This window comes from Aythya marila (assembly GCF_965140915.1).
Source record: "Aythya marila genome assembly, chromosome: 18".
NCBI classification, from domain to species: Eukaryota; Metazoa; Chordata; class Aves; order Anseriformes; family Anatidae; genus Aythya; species Aythya marila.
In genome coordinates, this window is record NC_139059.1 from 1,392,590 (window position 1) to 1,415,705 (window position 23,116).

At 65.2% G+C, this 23,116-nt stretch overlaps 2 protein-coding genes across 2 annotated transcripts in view; one reads left to right on the top strand and one right to left on the bottom strand.

Moving 5' to 3' along the window:
• RPL38 (ribosomal protein L38) overlaps positions 1-11,552 on the bottom strand; it is a 76,085-nt gene extending 64,533 nt beyond the window's left edge. The window contains exon 1 of the mRNA XM_082774693.1: positions 11,549-11,552. Within this exon, the coding sequence (XP_082630819.1) occupies positions 11,549-11,550 (2 nt within the window). The 5' untranslated portion in view covers positions 11,551-11,552. The remainder of the gene's footprint in view (positions 1-11,548) is intronic.
• The window catches only part of SDK2 (sidekick cell adhesion molecule 2), a gene marked incomplete at its 3' end in the record, with an annotated part of 43,488 nt that overhangs the window by 14,771 nt on the left and 5,601 nt on the right, over positions 1-23,116 (top strand). The window contains exons 2-35 of the mRNA XM_082774694.1: positions 2,871-3,030; positions 10,035-10,141; positions 11,249-11,396; positions 12,218-12,351; positions 13,305-13,416; positions 13,648-13,838; positions 13,974-14,057; positions 14,148-14,342; positions 14,520-14,636; positions 14,788-14,955; positions 15,172-15,274; positions 15,447-15,623; positions 15,715-15,851; positions 16,095-16,242; positions 16,316-16,456; positions 16,551-16,732; positions 16,976-17,091; positions 17,752-17,947; positions 18,105-18,203; positions 18,312-18,503; positions 18,597-18,718; positions 18,801-18,910; positions 19,006-19,156; positions 19,327-19,564; positions 19,656-19,771; positions 19,932-20,121; positions 20,309-20,407; positions 20,618-20,812; positions 20,900-21,101; positions 21,312-21,415; positions 21,489-21,559; positions 21,754-21,889; positions 22,580-22,636; positions 22,840-22,941. Of these exons, the coding sequence (XP_082630820.1) occupies positions 2,871-3,030; positions 10,035-10,141; positions 11,249-11,396; positions 12,218-12,351; positions 13,305-13,416; positions 13,648-13,838; positions 13,974-14,057; positions 14,148-14,342; positions 14,520-14,636; positions 14,788-14,955; positions 15,172-15,274; positions 15,447-15,623; positions 15,715-15,851; positions 16,095-16,242; positions 16,316-16,456; positions 16,551-16,732; positions 16,976-17,091; positions 17,752-17,947; positions 18,105-18,203; positions 18,312-18,503; positions 18,597-18,718; positions 18,801-18,910; positions 19,006-19,156; positions 19,327-19,564; positions 19,656-19,771; positions 19,932-20,121; positions 20,309-20,407; positions 20,618-20,812; positions 20,900-21,101; positions 21,312-21,415; positions 21,489-21,559; positions 21,754-21,889; positions 22,580-22,636; positions 22,840-22,941 (4,800 nt within the window). The remainder of the gene's footprint in view (positions 1-2,870; positions 3,031-10,034; positions 10,142-11,248; positions 11,397-12,217; positions 12,352-13,304; positions 13,417-13,647; positions 13,839-13,973; positions 14,058-14,147; positions 14,343-14,519; positions 14,637-14,787; positions 14,956-15,171; positions 15,275-15,446; positions 15,624-15,714; positions 15,852-16,094; positions 16,243-16,315; positions 16,457-16,550; positions 16,733-16,975; positions 17,092-17,751; positions 17,948-18,104; positions 18,204-18,311; positions 18,504-18,596; positions 18,719-18,800; positions 18,911-19,005; positions 19,157-19,326; positions 19,565-19,655; positions 19,772-19,931; positions 20,122-20,308; positions 20,408-20,617; positions 20,813-20,899; positions 21,102-21,311; positions 21,416-21,488; positions 21,560-21,753; positions 21,890-22,579; positions 22,637-22,839; positions 22,942-23,116) is intronic.

Below are 23,116 nucleotides of genomic sequence, written 5' to 3' on the forward strand. Positions count from 1 at the left end.
AAGCTGGGGGGGGAGATGCTTAGATCCCAGCTCGCCCATTACGCCCGGGTATTAGGATCCATTACCGCCAGGCCGGGCTCCCCTGCCCTATATCCTCACGCCCTCCCCAGTGCTAATGCACCGGCCACGAGCTCAGCCCCAGCTCCCGGTGCCCATTATGTAAATAAAGGGTAAGGACCAAAGATTTTGATCCCATTAGGCTGGATTAGTGCCTCGCGAGGCCTTGGCATTAAAATGTCAGAGGCGGGGGAGTGAGAGAGCAGAGAGAAGAGACCCGGGGTCACCCCCTTTCCCCTTCCCATCCTCCTTCCCCATTACCAGCGCTGGGCACCCCACTGACCCCCTCCGTCACCGTGGCCACGGGGTGCGGCGCCGTTCCCCCTCCTCTGCATGGAAGGCTGGGGACGGAGAGGTTTAGGGGCACCTCTCGGCGTGGAGGGGACTGTGATGGGGTGGTGTAGGTGGCACGGCACGGCGTGGCATGGCATGGCACAGCTTGGCACGGCACGGCACAGCACCCATGCGCCCACCCCGGGGAGCCCAGCGCCGCCAGCAGCCGTGCAGCTGTTCCCGGGGCCGCCTCTCCTTCTCGCCGCCGCCTGTGTTTGGAAAGTGATGAATTTCTGCACCAACTAATTAGGCTCTAATTAGCAAGTGGAGTGTAAACAGTCACAACAGATGGGGGAGAGGCGGAATTAGCGGTAATGACCCTCCGTTTTGGGGGGGTGGGAGAGGGGGGATGTGGTTGGCACGCCCCAGGAATTCTCCTGCCGGGCTCAGGACTGAGGGCGGCGGTGTTGATGTGGGCACCCACCTGCACCCGGCGCTGGGATCCTGCCATGGCCCGTCCTTCCCTGGGCAGAGGGAGATTTTTTGGGGAAGAAAACGTAAATTTCTTGCAGAGGAACCTCCCGGCTGCAGTTCTGTGCTGGGCGATGCGTCCGCGAGGCTGGTGGGCAGGTGAAGGTCAGGAACAGCCCAGCCCCTGCTCGGAGCATCCTCTGCGGGGCGCAGCAGTAAATCAGGTGCCCTCCTCTCGCCTGGTTCCTCTGCTCCTCCTGCCACCCCTGGTCCCCGTGTCCTTGTCACAGGTTGGGAGGGCAGCGAGGATTTCACAGCCGGAGCTGCTCCAGCGCAGCCACTGCGGGGGGACGAGGAGGGAGCCCGGAGCTGCCCCCACCCCGTGGGAGCCCCGGCCTGGCCGTGCCCTTCTGGGGGGGATTTTGGCTTCCAGGGGGGAACGGAGGAGCAGCTCCAGGCAGGTGGGGGGGGGACAGGGGAGCTGCTGCCGTGACCTTGGTGGGCGGATAACGATCGCATGATCAATAGCGGAATTAGGATGCGCCTCTCCTCCTCCTCGGCACCGCTTTCCACCCGTTAATGCAGAACAGATGGCTGGGGCGCTTCAAAGCGAGCTGAGACTTAGCTGCTTAAAATCAAATTAGGATGTGTGCAAACAGCGAGCTGCCCCCCAGGGGGGGGTGGTGCGGAGGGGGACACCCTCTGCTCCCAAACGCCTCCTGTGCCAGTGCCACGCTCGGCGTGGGGACGTGCCCCGGGCACGCGGCTCTCTCGGGGCCACCGCGGTGCCACTGCAGCACCTGGGGGCAGCGGGGGGCTCGTGGCAGCCCCCAGCTGGGTGTCCCCGTGGGTACTGTGCCCAGGGATGGCCTTGAGCTGCCCCAGGTCCCCAGGCGCATCGGCAGCGTCCGTCCAGTTGGGCTCCAAACTGGTCCGTGGCTCTTTTACTGGTTTGGGTACGGGGTCGGCATCTGGATGTGCCTCAGCTGCAGCAGGGGGGGGCTGTGGTAATCCTGGGGGTCTCCATCCCCAGCGGGAACTCATCTGGTGTTTGAGGTCAGGCTTCTGTCTGCTGCTGCCCCTGGCACGCGTGCAGAGCAGCAGTGGACACAGCTCCTGCACCTGGGTGCGCACCCAAGCACGGCTCTGTGACCCCCTGCAGCATTTGGGGTTTACAGGGGGGGGCAGGAACCAAGCTGCTGGGGGGATTTCAGCCCTGATACCCACACCCAGGGGGCAGCAGGATGAGGGCAGCCCCCGACAGCCCGCGTGCTGCTGGGGGGCTGCAAGGAAGGAGCCGTGAGCTGCTGCTTCCCCAGGCACTGGGAAGGATGGGGCTGTGAATTGGTGCAGGAAGGAGGCTGCGGCACCCTGGGGCATGCCGGCAAGGAGGAGAGGGAACAAACAGCCCCCCAGGGAGGGACTGGTGGTGTCTGGGTGCCTCTGAAGCTCCTGCACACCCCCAGCATCCCTCCCGGCCCCGGGCAGCTCGCGGTGCGCAGCGCCGGGGCTGGAATTCAGCAGGCGCACAGAAGAAAGCAAAGCCCGACCCCAAAGAAAAAACCCGAAGCCGTGATTGAAAGCGCACTTGAAAGCTGCTGGGGAATATGAATGTGTCTTTGAAGTAAAAGGGCTTCCATTTGTTAAGCAGAAAATGGAGCTGTGTGTTTCGATTTATAGTTTTACTTAGCAAATAAAACAGGAGCCGAGTAAGTGTTTATGTCTCACTCGGCTCCCAGCCCCTCCGCCCCATTTCACCCCCCGAGTTAAAAGCTCCGTGCTTCTGAAACGCTACAAAGGCAGCCAGGAATAAAGCAAAGAAAGCGGCTTAGAGAAACCCTGGATGGGCTAAGCTCCTGCCGATACGCTCGGGAGACGGCTGGGCTGGGGGGCGGCCAGGTGGAGGGGTCCCCAAGCTAGGCTGAGGGCTGTCACAGGGGGGACAGGGGAAGCAGAAGCTGGGATCCCACATCCCCGAGCCCTGCTGGGATAAAACCAGGCCCCAAATGAAGTGATCAGGGCCCTGCTGTGCTCTCACCCCTCTCACCCCTCTCCCTTCTCTCCCCCAGACGACGTCTCCCCGTACTTTAAGACGGAGCCGGTGCGGAGCCAGGTGCACCTGGAGGGGAACCGCCTGGTGCTGACCTGCATGGCCGAGGGCAGCTGGCCCCTGGAGTTCAAGTGGCTGCACAACAGCCGGGAGCTGACCAAATTCTCCCTGGAGTACCGGTGAGTGCCCTCCTGGGGATGCGCAGTGGGGACACACCAAGCCCTGCCCGGTGTGCCAGTCCCCTCCTGGGATGCCTCGCGGGCACCGTGGCCGTGCCCGAGCCCAGAGCCAGGATTTAGCATGCCAGGAGCTGCCTCGCCGTGTTTGGAGAGCAAACGGCAGCGGAGCAGTGGATTTAAGCGGGTCAGCGGCGAGAGGAGGCGTTTGCACAGCGCAGGATTAGCAGCGGGCCACAGATCACGGCCAGGTTTGGCCAGCACCGCTCACAGCCCCGTGCCCCGAATAATCCTGCCGGCCCCCATCACTTCCAGCTCGCCTTGAAACCCAGCCGGGCACCTCTCGCCGTCTCCTCCGTGCGCTCCTGTGTCATCCTCTCCGTTGTAATCAATAATTCAGCCCGAGACGCGCCGTTCCCCGTTTAAAAGGCATTGCATCCCAAGGCTTCGTGTTGCTGTAGCAACGCGGGGCTGCTCCGGGATGCCAGGAATGCAGACAGCGGGGCTGGGGGACGGCCCTGTCCCTTCCCCTGCGCCAAACAGGGTGCTGGTCCCCCCCTCAGCACCGTGCCGTGGTGGCTGCGGGTCCTGGGGACCCTTGGGGTGCCCCTCGCCAAGCCCAGAGGTGCCCCGTGGCTGCAGCTCTGCGATGCTCCAGGCTTGGTACCGGGGTGCTCATCCTGGTGCTGGGTGCCCGGTGGCCCTGTGGGACGGGTCCCTTGTCCCTAAGCCTGGTGGCAAAGCTTGGATGCCCTACAGCCCTCATCCCCGTCCCAAGGTGACTGCTTTCCCCCCGAGCCCCCTGCCTCTGGCTCCAGCTCGCAGCCAGGAAAGGATTAAGGCAGGAAGCGAGAAAACAAACAAACACACGGGGAAAAAAAAACAAACAAAGCTCGCTGCCGAGCTCATGGAGCAGGCAGGATCCCTGCAAATCTCTGCCCGGCTCCCCCCGGCCCCACAACCTGTTGGCAGCGTCGGCACAGCCCGGCACACGCTGCCCGGCCCCAGCTCCCCGTGGGGATTTGGCGTGGCGAGAGGTGACTTTGGGCACCTCGGCTGCAAGCGGTGGCTGCCGGAGAGGAAGGCGAAGGGCCCAAATTAGTTATGATGGGCATAAATTGAATTTTAATAGAGATGTAGGTGGCTGGGAGCCAGCCCGCTCAGGCAGCGGGAAGGTAGTAATTAAAAGTTAACGAGTTTAGAAACAGAGTAATCCTTGGGGGGGGCAGGGGGGAGGGAGGAGAGGGCTGGGGCTGCTGGCCGGGAGCGCACAGGGATGCTGGGGCTGGGGGTGCCTTGGTGGGGTGGGGGGGGGATGTGGGGTGCAGGCACCCCCTGCTTGGGGCCAGCCCGTACCCCCCGGCGTGCCCCCACTCTGGGGACCCCCCCAGGACCCTGCTGTGCCCCCCGTGCTGCCCACATGCCGGGTCCGTGCCCAGGGAGCCGCGGTTCCTGACCAGGGCACTGTGCCACGGGAGCCTTCGGCCTCAGCATCCTCCTTGCTGCTCCGCCCTCCCCTCTGGCATCTCCCAGCCCCACTCTTTTCGCCCTTTTTCCTCGCGCCCCCTCGGCCCCCCGAGCAGCTCCAGCCCGCCTGCACGGCTTCGCTCCCCGCGTTCCGAGGCGAGGAGCCGCTCTCCCAATTTTCCAGCGGGTTTCCATGGCAACTGCCCTTTTCCTTCCCGCAGCAAGCCGGCTCGCGGCGGGAGCCCCTCGCTGGCACGCGGCGAAGGGCAGGCGGGGAGCGGGCTCGGCGGGACCCCGGTGCTCATCCAGCAAAGGGCAGGGACATCCCCAAGGGGGGCAGGGGGGAGCTGTCCCCACCAGGAGCATCCCTGGGGACCTTGGGGACCGGGCACCATCCCCTGGCCACTTGTTTCCTTCATCACCAGCTGCTGGCGTGGGGGTGGCTCTCCTGGGGGACCCCAGCTCGCCCCACACTGTGGCACCCCGCAGCCCCCCGATGCCTGCTGTCACCTTGGGTAAGAGCAAGGTGGTGAGGAAGGAGGCGGTGGAGGCTTGCCCGGTGTGCCCCGTGCCCTGGCACCGAGCTCCCCGGGGCCAGCTCTGTTTTTTCCGTGCGTGATCTCGCCGGTGCCGGGCTCTCCGGCGAGCTCTCCGGGGTCTGAGTTCTCCCCATCGGAGGAATCACCAGATGCAAATCAGGCAGCTCGCTGCCTTTAATGAAACCCTCCGAAGGAAAGCGCTTCTCCGGTGGATTGAGGATATTTATTTCTCATACAAGAAATTTAACATGCAGATTAGTTGGGGCTGGTAATTCATCACATGAGATTGTCCTATTAAGGGCTGCATCAAGTCCTGCTGCCTTCGGAAATTGCCTTACACATAGATTACCTCTGGACAGCCTCCCATCCACGGGGACGCATCTTCCATCCCTGCAGCCAGCCCCCTCTCCTCTCCCCACGCCCTCCGCAGCTGCTGGGGGAGCCCAGCAGCCCCTCACGGAGCCCCCGGCGCTTCCCAAGAGCCCGGACCTCCCGTGCCAGGAGCTGGGAGCCCAGGAAAATAAACCCACAGCTCCAACGTGTGCTGGATTTGCTCCTTTTTTTTTTTTTTTTTTTTTTTTTTTTCTGGGGCTCCTTGGTTCCCCTCGCTGGGCTGTTTTGCTGCATCGGGGTGTTTTGGGGTGCACGTCCCCCGGGGATGCAGCGTGCCACAAACACCAAGCCTTTATGGCCCTCCGGGGGTCCCAGGTGTTTGAAGCAGGTATTTCACCCCCAAATTTTGTAAAAGACGTGGCAGAACCCCCTGAAAAGCAGTCCGGGGGCACGCTGGGTGGCTCACCCCACGCTCCCCGGTCGCACCCCGAGCTGGGACGGTGCCAGCCAGGAGCAGAGCCCGGGGCTGCCTGCGTGAGCTCTCTGCCAACCCAGGTGTGAAGCACAGCCTGGGGAGCTAATTGCCATTCATTAATGTAATTAACAAGCGTTGATGAGCATAAGAAGGGGGCTGCAGCCAGGCTAAGTGGGTGCTGCGCTGTCTCTGTGCTCAGCACCGCGGCGCGCTGCCACCACGGAGGCTGCGCCCAGTGGGTAAGGGCAGCGTGGGGTGGGCTGTACTGGTGCTACTGGTGGCACTGGTGGCACAAAACCTCCCCCCTGTCCCCTGGGGGCTAATTTGGCTCAGGCAGCAGTGGGAGGGAAGCTCCACGGGGAGCTGCTGAGCCCAAAGCTGCCGCTGCTGGCACCGTGGATGAGTTCTCAGGGAGCGAAGTGCCGGGGACCCTTTGGGTGCCACGTCCTGGGCTGAGCCTGGTGCCTGGCTGCAGCCCCTTGCTCCCCTCCCAGCTCCACAGGAGGGGCAGCGGATTGATTTTGGGGCATTAATTATTAAAAAGCTCGTTGTCCGAGCAGGGCCAAGGGAGGCAGTGACTCACGGGGCCGCCGGTGCCCTGGTGATTCCCCTGACCAAAGGAAAACCCCGCTGGCAAGCGGCGAGGCGACGGCTCCGGCCACGTGTGTCACAGCAGAGCCCTTTCCAATCAGGAGCTAATTGAGATTCGATAATAGAGCTAATGGGCGCTGATGAAATCCCGGGGGGAGGATTTAAAAACATATTGAGCCGGAGCCCAGCGTGGCGGCGTGGTGTGGGTGAGGCGCTGGGGCACTCGGCTCAGATGCTGGGAGTCATTAAACCCTCGCTAAGTGTGTTTTAATGCTCACTTGACATTTCATTATCACACAGTAACTATTCAAATACATGTCCCCTCTAGAATTAATTAGTCGTTATACAGGATATTAATCAAAGGGGGCTGTGCCAGCGTGCTTATACCCAAAATCCGATCCAGCTGTTACCGGGCTGCATTGGAGGAACTGCTCAGATTTCTGCGCTCTCCTGGCTCGAAATTTGATGGATCGGATCCTTTGGCTGGTGCTTTTCCCGGCCCCTCTCCACCCCCTCAATCTAATAATAATTCGGCAACGTCAGCCCCACGCTTCTCAGCAACCCTACAATAACACAGCCGCCGGCATCAGCCAAGGTTGGGGCATCGCTCTGCTGAGGTGTGGGGGTCCCACGGTGTTGTGAGCGACCCTACAATAACAAGGCGGGGGGTGCTGGGTGCTGGATGTGCCAGGAATTGGAGCAGGAGGAGTTTGGGGACTCTGTGCCCGCGGTGTTGGTGCTGCCGGTGCCTTGCCAGGGTGGCACGGTGAGGGGGCGGTGGCTGGTCTGGGTGCTGTGCCATATGAACAGGGCGATGCTCCCCTGGCTGTGGGGTCCCTGCGCAGGCACCCATGGGAGAGGGGGGTCCTTGGGGCTGCTTTTTCCTTGGGGCACCCAGGAACTTCCCCTCGCTGCCCCCCGGGCTGTGCCACAATCTCCCTGCCCCAGGGCGAAAGCAGCTGCTTGGGATCGGGTTGGGGTCGGGGCTGGGGGCTCTTCACCCCTTTTTTCCACGAGCACGGAAGGGAGCTGGGGCCGAGCTGTTAAGGGGAACGTGGCAGGTGCTTTCCTGGCGCAGTAGGCGGATGGAGAGGGCTCAGTTTGCAGCGGGAACCCATCCTTCTGTCAAACCCAGCCGGTGCCAAAGCCGCCTCCTGCTCGCTGGATGCTTCTGCAAAGCCCCCGGTCCCCTGGCACGGGGATTCGGGCCCCCCCCCCGGTGTGAGCACAGCACAGACGTGTCCTGAGCGAGCCTGGAGACGGCGGCTGCTTTCCGTCAGGGCTTTCTTCTGAAGCGCTGGTCACTTCTTGCCTTGGAAGCGCTTTTCCCCGCGGATGATGCCCTGTCAACCTCTGTCTGTAACAGCAAAACAAGCAAGCCCCTGAAACAGAGGAGTCAGCAGCACGGGATGCTCCCGGAGCCAGGCAAGATTTCCTTCCCAGCTTGAACTGGTGCAACACGTGCTTGTGGGATCGTGTCCTGGCAAAAAAAAACAACCCGTTCGGGTTGGATTTGGGGTGCTGCAGCCCCTACCTGCCCAAACCTAGGGGGCTGCGGGCAGGGGGCTGCGCCCTTTGCATCTTCCCTTCCTCGCACCGAGCCCCCAGGCAGCGTTCAACCCCCGAGAAGCCTGAATTTGGTCAATTTGGTCCCCATCCCCCTGCATCCCCGGCTGGGGAAGGGAATCGCATCCGAGCAATCTGGGATAAAAGCTTCTGCAGAAGCCAAGTGGCAGCGAACGGCGTCTCTGCTCGTGTTCGGTTAATAACTGCAGGCCAGACTGCGCCCGGTAATTGATTTCCTTTCTCTGGGCTATTTTCATCCGCTTAGGTGTGTGCGAAAGCTCGTCTCCTTAATAGCTCCTCCAGCTCCGGTGGCGCAGGGACGAGGCCCCGTTAATTGGGCTTTGCAGGGCTGTCTCCATCGGGGGGGTGCCCACGGGGGCGTCTCGGAGACGAGGTGCTGCAGAGGGAGCAGATCAGACAGCGGCGGGCGCCTCGTGCACGGAGGGGACGTGGCGAAGAGGAGAGGCACGGGGGGCTGCGGGGGGGCTCTGTGCGCCCCTCTGCTGCGGTGCGGGGGGCTGGCATGGGCCGGTGTCCGTCCGTCTGTCCGTCCATCCATCCGCACACGTGCAGGCGTCGCGGCGTGCCCGCGTGATTCATCAACGAGGACAAGGCAAGGAGAGCGCGCCCATTATTTCTGGTGTCCGCCTCGGCTCCTGACAGCTCCCTGGAATTGAAATATCTTATTTAAAGCCCGGAGGGATCGTTTTAAATACCAGCCGTGGCACTCAAGGACTCGTTCCCAAAGGGCGCCCTCCCTTCTCCCGCGGGCGCTCACGGTCTCTGGCACACCGGGTGCCCTTTGCTGCCTCGGCGCACGGCCCCCCAGGGGAGCTGGGTGTCCCACCCCGGGCCCCTTTTGCAGGTGAAGTCGGGACCCCTCCAAATCCATCCCTTTGCTGTGGCCACGTCGGTGGCAGTGCTGTAGCCGTGGTGGTGCCCTGCACGGTGCTGGGGCTCCAAATGCCACCACCATCATGCGGAGCATCCCCGAGGCAGCTCAGGGCTGGACCTTGGAGCCTACAAAGTGCCCCTGGGGGTGGGTGCTGGCAGGGGTCCCTCCGAGGTGCCCAGCCTGGCTCGGGGGCAGCCCCGCGCCCCCAGCGCCGTCTCCCTCCCACCCCAGGAGATCCCCGCAGAGGGGACGAGCTCCTCGCATCTTATGAAAGTTTAATTGACTCTCTGCTAGTGAAAGAACAAACAAAGCTCTGCCGAAACAGCCCGCGGCGTGCTTTAATGCCAGATTGGATTTCGGGCGAGGAGGGCTGGGCTTGCTTCTTTCTTCCCCCTCTGTTTTATCTCGGAGCGCTCCCTGTGCGGGGAGGCAGCGGCGCGGAGCCTGCTCGGCCCCATGGGGATCAGCTGGGGGGGGGGCTCCACAAGGGGGACTTGTGGTGGTCCCAGGAGCTGGGAACGCACTGGGATGTGCTGAGCGGGGACTGGGTGATGCTGGGAGCCGAGCCGTGGTTATTTCCCCTATCTGTGGATCCGCCTGCGCGGCGCTGGCGCTGATAAGAGCAGCGACGAGGGCGCTGGGGCTGATAAGGCTCAGCCCTGGCTCATCAGAGCGGTGCTGGGCTCAGAGCTTTGGTGGATGTGGGGCTGGGGGGAGCACGAGGAAAGGGGCTCCTTGCTTATATCGGGCTGGGAAATGCTCCAGTCCCCACAGGGCAGCCCCAGTGCCCCATGTCCTGGGTCCGTGCCCTGCTGAGGCTGTCGGAGCCCCACGTGCCAGGGGCAGCAACCCGGGCAGACCTCCCAGGCTTGGCTTTCTGGAGAAGGTGGCACCACCAGCAGGTCCCAGGTCGAATCCTGCTTCTGACAGCCCCAAAACCACTTACCCAGCGCCTCCCACCCACGGCACCAGCACCTTGGGCAGGCAGGGGGGTGACGAGCAGGGGGGCTGCGGGCAGGGGTCACCTTGGCAGCTCCTTGGCAGCTCCGTGTCCAAACAGCAGCTGCGGTTTGGGGAAGGAGCCCGGTGCTGCCCGGCCACCACGGTGCTGGCGTGGGCTCAGCGCTGCTCCCTCCTGCAGGTACATGATCACCTCGCTGGACCGCACGCACGCCGGCTTCTACCGCTGCATCGTCCGCAACCGGATGGGAGCCCTGCTGCAGCGCCAGACCGAGGTGCAGGTGGCCTGTAAGTGACAGCCCTGGGGACAGCAGGGACGGCCAGCATGCTGCGGCTACAGGGCTCTGAGCTGGTTTAGGTACAGCTCGGGGACACACGCAGCTGGTGTGGGAGCCTGGAGCATCCCCCGGGGTGATGCTGGCAGGGACAGGGCTGTCGCTGCCTCCCGGCTGCTCTGTCCCCTGCTCGGTGCCGCGGTGGCTCCCTGGGGGTGTGAAAGGCAGCACGGCATGGAAGCAGCCCCGCTCCTCCCTGGAGCACGTAAAGCAAACGCCGTTTGTAATCGTTAGGGAAAGCAAACAGGAGTGAGCCCGGGGCTGGCGCCACATCCATCAGCGCCGAGCTGGGGGAGCAGCGGGCGGGAGGGCACCGAGCCTGCAAACGGGCACCCCACGGGGGCAAGGCAGGGATGTGTGGGGCCTCAGGGGCTGCACGGCGGTGGCAGGACCCGAGCTGGGGGCATGGGGCACGTTAAGGAGGACAGGAGGGTGCCGGTGCCCGGGCTTTTGGCTCCGTGTCCCGGGATCTTGCTGCTGTTTGCCACCCCCTTCCCTCCGGGGTGCCCCCAGTCCCGTCCCCATAAACCCCTTCCCGAGGAGCGATGACAAATCAGGAAGCTAATGAGAAATTAATAAGGCAGCTGTGCTAACAACTAATGATAATGGCAAAGTCGTTAAAAAAAGATTCTTTACATGTTTTTAATTACAGCAATTAAGGGAAGTCAATAAAAATCCCCCCCCTTCCCCTTTCTCCACGCACCCTGCTTCGCTCTTTTCGCTGGTATAAATCTGCGGCCGCGGGCACCCCAACCTTGCCATGGAGCCAAGGTCATCCCTCGGCTCTCCCTGCTCGGGGGGGGTCACCGGGGAGCCCCGGGGCTTGATCCCACCTCTCTGTCCCCATCCTCTTCTGGGTGATGGGGACGAGCTGCTGTGGGGTCTGCGGGGATGGCTCCTGGGACGAGGACAGCCCCGGGCACGTGGGAGCAGTTTGGGGGCTCGGGAGGGAAGAGCAGACCCCGCGGATCTTCCCCACCCCTTTGGGACCCCATCCCCGTGGCCTCCAGCCTGCTCCTGGGCCAGATCCTGCCTCGTCCCCATGCTGCTGTCCCCACAGACATGGGGAGCTTCGAGGACAGCGAGGCGCAGCAGAGCGTGTCCCACGGCGAGGCGGCCGTCATCCGAGCGCCCCGCATTGCCAGCTTCCCCCAGCCCCAGGTCACTTGGTTCCGTGACGGGAGGAAGATTTCCCCCAGCAGCCGCATGTGAGTAGCCCCTGAGGAGCCCCCAAAGCCCCGGTACCCCCTCCCCAGTATCTCCCAGTATCCCCCCAGTATCGGGGGGGGGCTGCTCTTTCCGTGCTCAGCAGCCGTCCCGAGCGCCTTGCACTGAAACCCGGGGAGGGACTTGGCGACGGATGGCTCCGTTTGCCATCAGGGAAGTGGATGGAAAGAAAAATAAGAAAAATAAGGAAAAATAAGAAAATAAGAGGGAGGAGGGTGGGCAAAGGGGGCTTGGCACGTGCCGGGGCAGCAACGGTGTGAGGGATTTGGTGTGGCACACGTGTGCCAGGGATCCCTGCGGGGCCAGGCTGGGTCCCAGCGCTGCCGGAGCGCAGAGCCCGCTGCTGGCAGCCTCAGCCCGTGGGAATTGAATTTGTAACCCACATTATGCAGGAATTGAACTGGGCTCCTTTCTATTTGCAGAGCAGGATTGAGGAGATAAAACTCCCTTATCTCATATTTAATGGTAAAATATATTCCCCAAACCATTTTATGTTTCCAGCAGATTAGATCGTTCCATAAAAAAAAAAAGAAAAAGGCGCAAAAAAAATAAAAAAAAAGCCCTATTAATCTTGCACCACCCGATGCGCTTCGGCGGCTGCTTGGCGTGGGAGGTTTGTGGGGGGCGTGGGGCTGGGTCCTGGCATGGTCCTGGGGCCACCAGCTGAGCTCTGCTCCCTCTGAGGGACGGGGACGTGTCCGGGTGCCATCCATCTGGGGGTCCTGTGGGGTGGGGATCGAGGGTCCCGGCGCGTCGCTGTCCCCGTTGGGCTCACGGCCCCTGTCCCACGCTCTCCCCGCAGAGCCATCACGCTGGAGAACACCCTCGTCATCCTCTCCACGGTGGCCCCGGACGCGGGGCGCTACTACGTGCAGGCGGTGAACGACAAGAACGGGGACAACAAGACGAGCCAGCCCATCACGCTCACCGTGGCCAGTGAGTGCGGGGGGCCCCAGGTCCCTCTCCCCAGCTCCACCTGGCTCGCGCCCAAATTTAATTTGCAGTAAATCTCCTCGGAGGCTTCTGCTGACTTAACAGTTTGGCTGCCTCAAAATTTACACGGGCACCATGCTGCAGAAGCCGGCGCCGGGTGCTAATTGTGCGTCCAGCAGAGCCCTCCCCGCTGTCCTCGTCTCCGTCTCGGTGCTGCCAGGACGCCCACGGGTGCTGGGATGGGTCCGTGCCCCAGGATGGGATGCTGAGATTGGCCCCACGTGGGATCAGCTCTGCTGGGGGTCACCCTGGCCTGGCCATGGACCCCTTTTGGTCCCTATTTCTCTGGCTCAGCCCCTTTCTGGACATGACCCGAGTGGCCCCAAATGTCTGGACCCCTTGGGACCCACCCCAGGGTCCCCGCTCAGTGGTGACCCCAACCCAGGGAAACGTCCCAAAGTGGCCTCAGCCCTCCTGGAGCTCCCCCCCCAGCTCTGTTTGCTCCGTGGCTGCTTTGACACCTCCGTGCCTGTCCCCCCCCTCCCCTCCCACCTCATTAATCTGCTGCTCTGCACCTCGGGCATCCCGGTGCGTAATAAACAACTTAGAGCCCGTGTTTATGGATTCAGCTATATCAGCAGCTTTCCAGCCGATCACATCTTTACAGCGTCTACATGAGGGTTTTTTATTGTCGCAATTATTTTGCTTTATATACTCCCTCCTCCCCGCCAGCCGGCGCTGCGCCGGGACCTGCTGCCTGCGACGGGTGCCGGGGGGGGGGGGCCTGGGGGAATTGGGGGGCTTAGGGGGGTGTCGTGGAGGCACCCAGGGGCCAAGTGATGGGCTGGGACCCGCTGTGGGAGATCCGAGCCCTCAGCCCTCTGCTTCCTGCCCCCTTTGCCCCCTCCACACCATGTGGGTGCTGACGGCTGTCTCTCTGCCCCGTTCCTCCCCAGACGTGGGTGGCCCGGCCGACCCCATCGCCCCCACCATCATCGTCCCACCCAGGAACACCAGCGTGGTGGCCGGCACCTCGGAGGTGACCATGGAGTGCGTGGCCAACGCCAGGCGAGTAGCAGAGGGGATGGGGATGGGGATGGGGATGGGGATGGGGATGGGGGACCCCCACATCAGCTCTGCAAGCACCAGGGCGAAGCGTGAGCCCCAGGGCTGGGTGCCCCAGCTCCCCCGTGCCACGCCGGGTCCCTTCCCACTCTGGTTCCTGCAGAGCAGAGGGAGGTGGGGGGCTGTAGAGGGGGTCTAGAGCTGGCTCTTGACGCCCTCCTGTCCCCCCCCCAGGCCGCTGATCAAGCTGCACATCATCTGGAAGAAGGACGGGGTGCCCCTCTCCAGCGGCATCAGCGACTACAGCCGCCGCCTCACCATCCTCAACCCCGCGCTGGGCGACAGCGGCTACTACGAGTGCGAGGCCGTGCTGCGCAGCAGCAGTGTGCCCGCCGTGGCCGAGGGCGCCTACCTGTCCGTGCTGGGTGAGGCACACGCGCAACGAGCTTTGGGGGGGGGTCTCAGAACCCGGGAAGAGGCGGCGGGAGAGGGGGGCGGCTGGGGTGGGAGCGGGGGATCCTGGCGCTAACGCCGCCCGTCCCGGTGCTTTCCCTTCGCAGAGCCCCCGCAGTTCGTCAAGGAGCCGGAGAGGCACATCACGGCCGAGATGGAGAAGGTGGTGGCCATCCCGTGCCAAGCCAAAGGTGAGGAGCGGCCCCCCCCCGCACCCCGTGCCCCCTCGCGGCCCCGTGCCCGCCGCGGCCCCGTCCGTGACGCAGCCCCGTGCCACGCAGGCGTGCCGCCCCCCGAAATGGCCTGGTACAAGGACGCGTCCCTCCTCCGCCCCGAGCGGCTGCCCCGCTTCCAGCTGCTGGCGGACGGCAGCCTGCAGATCAGCGGGCTGCTCCCCGACGACACCGGCATGTTCCAGTGCTTCGCCCGCAACGCGGCCGGCGAGGTGCAGACCACCACGTACCTGGCCGTGACCAGTAGGTGCCAGCCCCCCCCTCGTCCCCCCAGAGCCCTGCGTGGGCTCTGGGTAGGGTGGGACCCCCCTCACCGGGCTCGATGGGGACCCCCCTCCAAGCAGGGATGGACCCTCCGTGCCCAGGATGGGCACTGGGGAGGGCTTCACGGGTGGCTGTGCGTCTTTTTGCCCCCCCCAGGCATCGCCCCCAACATCACCAGGGGCCCCCAGGACAGCACGGTGATCGATGGCATGTCCGTCATCCTCAACTGCGAGACCTCGGGGGCTCCGCGCCCGGCCATCACCTGGCAGAAAGGTAAAGGGGCTGGGGGCTACGGGGGTGCGGGCAGCCCCGGGTGGTCTCTGCAAACCCACAGCCCTCGGGTTTGGTCCCTGGGCATGCATCCAGTGGGCTCGGCCGATGGTTGGGTGCTGCGGGTGATGGGTCCCCCCCCCGTGCCACCCAGGGGAGCGGATCCTGGCCAGCGGCTCGGTGCAGCTCCCGCGCTTCACCCTGCTGGAGTCGGGCAGCCTGCTCGTCAGCCCCGCGCACCTTGCCGACGCCGGCACCTACGCCTGCCTGGCCACCAACTCCCGTGGCGTGGACGAAGCCTCCGCCGACCTGGTGGTCTGGGGTAAGGCACCCGTGGCACTGCGCTCCGCAGGACGGGCCCTGCTGGGTGCGAGCTCCTGGGATGCCCGGGATGGGCACTGGCACGCTGTTGGGCTGCTCAGGGGGATGCTCAGACATGCTGCCACGAGGCCACGTGTGGGACTGTCCCCACTGTCACTCCCCTGGTGGCTCTGTCCCCACGCTGATGCCCGGTGGCTCAATTTGTCCCCCCCTGCAGCACGGACACGCATCACCGACCCCCCGCAGGACCAGAGCGTCATCAAGGGGACCAAGGCGTCCATGAGCTGTGGGGTCACCCACGACCCCAGCGTGGATGTCAGGTGGGTTCCAGGGGCTGGGGACGGAGCCGGAGATGCTCGGCACCGCTCGGTGGTCCTGCAGTGCCACCTGGTGCCCTGCGCACGGGGATCCCGGCGCTGGGTCCCCTGTGCTGCTTGGGGAGGGGGCTGCAGGGTGCCAGGACGCCCCCCCCTGGGTTCCCACCCGGCACAGGTACGTCTGGGAGAAGGACGGGACCCCGCTGGGCACGGAGAGCGGCCCCCGGCTGCGGCTGGACGAGGCGGGCACCCTGCACATCTCCCAGACCTGGTCGGGGGACATCGGCACCTACACCTGCAAGGTGCTCTCGGCTGGCGGCAACGACTCGCGCAGCGCCCACCTCCGTGTCCGGTGAGACCCCCCCCTCTACCCCACAAGGCACCCCGTGCCCCCCTTACCCCTGCGCCCACACCCTAACCGCTGCGCCCCCCGCCCCGTCCAGGCAGCTCCCCCACGCCCCCGAGAGCCCCGTGGCCGCGCTGAGCCCCCTGGAGAAGCGAGCCATCAACCTGACCTGGGCCAAACCCTTCGATGGCAACAGCCCCCTGCTCCGCTACGTCGTGGAGGTCTCCGAGAACAGTAAGGGGCTGCCCCCACCTGCCTCGTCCCCGTGTTGTCCCCGTGTTGTCCCCGTGCTGGTGGCTCTGCTGTCCCCACACGGTGCCACGGGGCGAAGTCCCATCCTCATCATCACCCCGAGGCGGGCTGGGGTGAGGAGGGAGGGAAGGGGATGCTGCGGGGAGCCTGGGGGACCACGGGACCACGTAACCACCGGGCAGGGGATGCGGGCACCCTGCAGGCTGGGTCCTCTGCCCCCCACAGACGCTCCCTGGACCGTGCTGCTGGCCAGCGTCGACCCCGAGCTGACGTCGGTGGTGGTGAGGGGCTTGGTCCCCGCTCGCTCCTACCAGTTCCGCCTGTGCGCCGTGAACGACGTGGGCAGGAGCCAGTTCAGCAAGGACACGGAGAGGTGAGCTGCGGCGGGGGAGTTGAGTTACCCCAAGGGGGACGCCGGGTGCTCACCCTTGCCTCGTGCCTTGTAGGGTTTCCCTGCCCGAGGAGCCGCCCTCTGCGCCCCCCCAGAACGTCATCGCCAGCGGGCGCACCAACCAGTCCATCATGATCCAGTGGCAGCCACCCCCCGAGAGCCACCAGAACGGTGTCCTCAAGGGCTACATCATCCGGTAGGTGCCAGCAGAAGGGTGCGGGCACCCTGTCCCCAGCGTCCCCGGGGTGCTCGTGGGGGTGCTGGTGGCTCTGATGGCCCCTCGTGCCCAGGTACTGCCTGGCCGGGCTGCCCGTGGGCTACCAGTTCAAGAACATCACCAACGCCGACGTCAACAACCTGCTCCTGGAGGACCTCATCATCTGGACTAACTATGAGATCGAGGTGGCGGCGTACAACAGCGCCGGCCTGGGGGTGTACAGCATGAAGGTGACCGAGTGGACGCTGCAGGGAGGTAGGCAGGGACGGGCAGGGGGCTGGTGGTGGTCCCAGCGGGGCCAGGGCTTTGCTTTGGGGGTGTGGGGTTCCTGGGGGACAGGACATGATGGAGAGGATGAGCATGGGGACCATGCACAGGCTGCATAGCCATGGCACGGCTGGGGAATATCCTGGGACACCGCCTTGGGTGCTCGGGGTCCCTCTGCCAAGGGAGGGGACCCGGCAGAGCCGCCACCAGCCTCCCCTTTTGTCCCCGCAGTCCCCACCGTGCCCCCAGGGAACGTGCAGACCGAGGCCACCAACTCCACCACCATCCGCTTCACCTGGAACCCCCCCAGCCCCCAGTTCATCAACGGCATCAACCAGGGCTACAAGGTGAGGGGGGATTCCCCCCAAAATCCGGGCAGCCTGCGGCGGGGAGCTCCGGGACCACCCCTCACAAAGTGGCTCAACGTCCTCGCCGGCAACCCCGGCCGCTTGAATCGATTCCAGCCCGACTATTCAAACAATATTTACCCAGATTTAACACTTGCATGGGCTCGGAGTCTCCGTAATTAATTCCAATTTGCAATTAATTCAAATTTACATTAATTAAATTGAATTAAAACATTAAACTTGTTTCTTAATCCACTCAAAAGAAGTTCAGGAATTTAATTGCCGCTGAATGCGATAACCGGAGCAAGTAGGGTATTTAACGTTCTTATTAAACGCCACTTAGTATTTTTGATTAGTATTTTTAGGGCCTAATTAGTGTTTAATTAAGTTGCTATAGGCTATCTTGCACAATAGCAATTAAATGCCCAAACATCCGTCCTAAACGGAGGCGAGCGGGCGATTACGCGCCGTTATCGCGGGGAGTTAATCACCGAGCGCGCGCTCGGAGTCGGCTCGTGCGGGTAAACACGCGCCTGGTAGGCAGCCCCGAGCACTCCCCGCGCCCTGAATTGGTATTTAATCCACTTCGAATAAACGTGGGGCTGCTTGGGGTGGTGCCGTGGGGACGGGGACGCCCGCCCCAGCGCCTTCTTCCCGCAGCTCATCGCCTGGGAGCCGGAGCACGAGGAGGAGGCGACGGTGGTGACGGTGCGGCCCAACTTCCAGGACAGCGTCCACGTGGGCTACGTGGCGGGGCTGAAGAAGTTCGCCGAGTACCTGACGTCGGTGCTGTGCTTCACCACGCCGGGGGACGGCCCGCGCAGCCCGCCCCAGCTGGTGCGCACCCACGAGGACGGTACGGGGAGGGAGCGAGCAGCCCCGTGGTGGGGTTGGTGACACGGGGGGGGGGGACGTGGCACGGGGTGCCCCCGAGCCCCCTCCGTGCTCGCCCCGCTCGGGGATCCCGTGGGCTCCGTCTGTGCTGTGTGCTGACTCTGGGTGTCTTTGGGCAGTGCCCGGCCCCGTGGGACACCTGAGCTTCAGCGAGATCCTGGACACGTCCCTGAAGGTCAGCTGGCAGGAGCCCCTGGAGAAGAACGGCATCCTGACGGGTGAGGGTGCTGAGGGCAGAGCACGGCCCCCCTACGACCTCTCCCCGCACCCTGCTCAGCCCTGTAGGGTGGGCAACGGGGTGGCTGACAGCTCGGGGTGCCCCCCAGGCTACCGCATCTCGTGGGAGGAGTACAACCGCACCAACACGCGGGTGACCCACTACCTGCCCAACGTCACGCTGGAGTACCGCGTCACCGGCCTCACCGCCCTCACCACCTACACCATCGAGGTGGCCGCCATGACCTCCAAGGGCCAGGGCCAGCTTTCCTCCTCCACCATCTCCTCGGGGGTGCCCCCAGGTGAGCGCGGCGGTGCGGGAAGGCTGCGGGATGTTACTGGGGTTTGGGGGCGAGCAGCCGGTGCCGACCGCCCTGCCCCGTCCCCCCCCGCAGAGCTCCCCGGTGCCCCCACCAACCTGGGCATCTCCAACATCGGTCCCCGCTCCGTCACCCTCCAGTTTCGCCCGGGTTATGATGGCAAAACCTCCATCTCCCGCTGGCAGGTGGAGGCACAGGTACCGGGGGTGGCTTTTTGGGGGTGGCACGGGGGTTTGCCGGGGGGGGGGAGGGCGGCTCACCCCCACTGCCTCCCTGCAGGTGGGGCAGAGTGGCGAGGCCGAAGAGTGGAGGCTCGTCCACCAGCTGGCCAACGAGCCCGACGCCCGCTCCATGGAGGTGCCCAACCTCAGCCCCTACACCTACTACAGGCGAGTGGCCGGGGCTGCGCCGCGCCATCCTCCCCGGGGGGGGGACCTGGAGCCCTCTCGCCCCCCGCCGTGACCCCCCTCTTCTCCCCTCTCAGTTTCCGCATGCGGCAAGTGAACATCGTGGGCACCAGCCCCCCCAGTTTGCCCTCCCGGAGGATCCAGACCCTGCAGGCCCCCCCGGACGTGGCGCCCGCCAACGTCACCCTGCGGACAGCCAGCGAGACCAGCCTGTGGCTGCGCTGGATGGTGAGGGGGGCACCCTGGGGTGCTGCGCCCTTGGGGTGCGGTGCGCATTGGGGGGCTGGCTGGAGGCTGGGGGGCTGAGCTGGATGGGCCTGGGGGTTTGAGGGGGGTGGAACTGGGGTGGCTGTGGGATACGGGGAGTGACGGTGCCTCTTTGTGCCCCCCCGGGCCAGCCCCTCCTGGAGCAGGAGTACAACGGGAACCCCGACTCGGTGGGCTACCGCATCCGCTACGCGCGCTCGGACGGGCGGGGGCGGGCGGCGCTGCACGTCGTCCACGACCGCGTGGAGCGGGAGTACACCATCGAGGACCTGGAGGAGTGGACCGAGTACCGGGTGCAAGTCCAAGCCTTCAACGCCATCGGCTCGGGGCCCTGGAGCCACCTGGTGCTGGGGCGCACGCGGGAGTCAGGTACCGCCGAGCCCCCGCGGCACCGGGTGCCCACCGTGGCCGGCCCTGATGCTGATCCCTGCTCCTGTCCCCAACTCCTGTCCCCTTCCAGTGCCTTCCTCTGGTCCCAGCAACGTGTCGGCGCTGGCCACCACCTCCAGCAGCATGCTGGTGCGATGGAGCGACATCCCCGAGGCCGACTGCAACGGCCTCATCCTGGGCTACAAGGTGAGCGGCTCCGGCAGCCCCGGCTCTGCCTGCCCCAGGAGCCACGGCTCGCCCGGGTTGTGCCACCTCCCGAGAGCCCGTGCCGGTCCGTGCCACGCTGCTCCAGCCTTGGAGCACTGAGGGGTGCGTTTTGTCCGTGTCACTTCGGGTTTTTTTGCAGGTGATGTACAAGGAGAAGGACTCGGAGGCGCGCGCTCAGTTCTGGCTGGCGGAGGGCAACGCGTCCCGCAGCGCCCAGCTGACGGGGCTGGGCAAGTTCATGCTGTACGAGATCCGCGTGCTGGCCTTCACCAGGATCGGCGACGGCGTGCCCAGCCGGCCCCCCGTCCTCGAGAGGACGCTGGATGACGGTGGGTGCCGGCGCGTGGGCGAGCAGAAAGACACCGATGAGCTAAGGGGGTCCCCGGGGTGCCAAAAGCCATCCCGTCCCGTCCCCTGGGGCAATCCCTTTTCCCAGGGACGCCGTTCCCAGCGGTGGGGGACGGGCCCCGTTTGTGCTGTGCCCCTCACGGTGGTCCCCATCTCTCCCCCTTCCAGTGCCCGGCCCCCCCGTGGGGATCCTGTTCCCCGAAGTGAGGACGACCTCGGTGCAGCTCATCTGGCAGCCGCCCGCAGCACCCAACGGCATCATCCTGGGTAGGTGGGGAGCCGTCCCGTCTGCGCTGCTCTGCACGGGGTGCAGACGTCCCGTGGGAGCAGGGATCAACGTCACAGGGCAGGGACCAACTCCTGGCCACCCCGAGAGCACCTGAAAGCCACCATTTACCCCCAGGGTTGGGACAAACCCCCTCTACTGTCCCTAGGGAGGGAGGAGGGATACTCAGAGTGCTGTTCCCTTCCCCGCAGCCTACCAGCTCACCCACCGCCTCAACACCACGGCGGCCAACGCGGCGGCCGTCGAGGTGCTGAGCCCCAGCACCCGGCAGTACACGGCCACGGGCCTGCAGCCCGAGTCCACCTACCTGTTCCGCATCGCCGCGCAGACCCGCAAGGGCTGGGGCGAGGCGGCCGAAGCCCTGGTGGTGACCACGGAGAAGAGAGGTACGAGGGGCGCAGCTCTCCGTGGTGGTGGTGGGGGGTGCCCAAGGGGGGTGCCCGCAGTGATCCCAGCCCCGTTGCCTCTCGCAGATCGCCCGCAGCCCCCCAGCAAGCCCCTGGCACGGCAGGAGGACGTGCGTGCCCGCAGCGTGCTGCTGTCCTGGGAGCCGGGCAGCGACGGGCTGTCCCCTGTCCGCTTCTACACGGTGCAGACCCGCGAGCTGCCCGACGGCGAGTGGGCGCCGCACCCCGCCGCCGTCAGCCACAACGCCACCGCCTTCGTCGTGGATAGGTGAGGCACGGGCCGGCCCCGAATGAGGCCGTGCCCCGATGGGGATCCCGAGGGATGCGCGCTGCTTCGGGTACACGCCCCGTGCCTCGGTTTTCCCCATGCGATGGGAAGAAGTTGCCCCTGGGGTGTGGTGTCCCCTGCTGCGCCCCTGCTCCGGCGGGAGGGATCCGTGGGGCTGCCCCCCGCTGCCTCACTGTCCCCGTCCTGCAGGCTGAAGCCCTTCACCTCCTACAAGTTCCGCGTGAAGGCGACGAACGACATCGGGGACAGCGAGTACAGCGAGGAGTCGGAGTCGCTCACCACCCTGCAGGCGGGTCCGTGCCCAGAGGGGCCGGGGACGGTGCCCTGGGCATCTCCGGAGCCTCACCACCCGCTTCTACCCCGCAGCCCCCGAGGAGGCCCCCACCATCCTCTCCGTCACCCCGCACACCACCACGTCGGTGCTCATCCGCTGGCAGGTACTGTCCCCTCTGCCCCCCTTTGGGGACCCGCCGGGAGGTGGCACTGAGGGGTGGCCGTGCCAGCCAGGTCCCTGGGGGCTCTCCAAGGCTGGGGATCGGGGTTGTGCTGACCCAAACCACCCTGAGGGAGCTGGGGACAGCTTCTAGGGGTGCCCCAGCTCAGAGAACCCCCTCCCCACCCTCTTTTGCAGCCCCCAGCCGAGGATAAGATCAATGGGATCCTGCTGGGTTTCCGCCTCCGCTACCGCGAGCTGCTCTACGACAGCCTGCGCGGCTTCACCCTGCGCGGCATCGGCAACCCCGGCGCCACGTGGGCAGAGCTCACCCGTGAGTCCTCGTGGCCCCAGGGGGGACGTGGGGACACCGGGCTGGGGGGTGGCACGGTGGGGGGAGTGCGGGGCAGGGCAGCGTCCTGCGTCCTGCGCTCCTCTGCCGGGTGCCAGCCCGGAGCTGTCGAGGTTGAGTTGTGCCCCGTGGAGTTGTCGCCGTCCCCTTTGTGTCACTGTCCCCTCTTGTGTCACCAAGTCTGTCGGTCCCTAACGCACTCGTCTGTGCTGGTCCCGCTGTGCTCAGCTCGCTCTGTGCCTGCAGCACGGGTGTCCCCGTGTGCGCACCTAACACGGGGGGGCTCTGATGTCCCTGCTGTGTCTGTGCGTGCTGCTGTCCCCAAACCCTAACGGGGATGGGGGTGACACCCACTCTGGGGACAGCAGGGATGCCAGGGACCCAAGACCAGACCTTGCCCTGCTGCTGTGCTCAGCATCAGTCCCTTGGTCCCATGTGGAGACCCCACAGCCCAGACCCCGCTTGTGCCACTCACAGCAGGGGGACAGGGGACAAAAAGGCTCCTCAGTGCCGTGACAGCCCTGTTGGCACCCAAGGGACCTTGTGGGGTCCCCCTGACCCTCCCCAGGGTGGGCGGCTGTGCTCTGAGGGGGGTGCTGTGAGGAGGGAGCCCCCCCTTTGCTGTGCCAGACTAACGCTGCCTGCTCTCCCCGCGCCGCGCCGTGCCGCCAGCCGTCTACGCCGTGCACAACCTCAGCGAGGTGTCCCTCACCCAGTACGAGCTGGACAGTAAGTCACCGCTCCTCCTGCCTGTCCCCCCCCCCTGCTGCCACCCCCCTGTGTCACCCCCAGCCTTCACCATGGGCTGAATCCTGCCCTGCGCCCAGGGGACGCCTCCGTTGGCTCCTGCTGCTCCCCGGGGACACCCTCAACAAGGGGCCCCCCCGGGGGTGGTGGGACCCCGCTGATCCCTTCCCTTCTCCCTCCCCCAGACCTGAGCAAGCACCGGCGCTACGAGATCCGCATGAGCGTGTACAATGCCGTGGGCGAGGGCCCCCCCAGCCCCCCCCAGGAGGTTTTTGTGGGTGAAGCGGGTGAGTCTGACTTCCCGGGGCGCTCAAACGCCCTGGTACCCCGTCCTCCCCCGTGTCACCACGCGGCAGCCCCGTGGCCCCCATCCCCTCTGCACGCCCCCGAGGTGCCCGTGCATCCCCCGCACCTTTTAGGGGGGGTCTCTCCCCCTCCCCGGCCGCAGCCAGGCGGTGATGC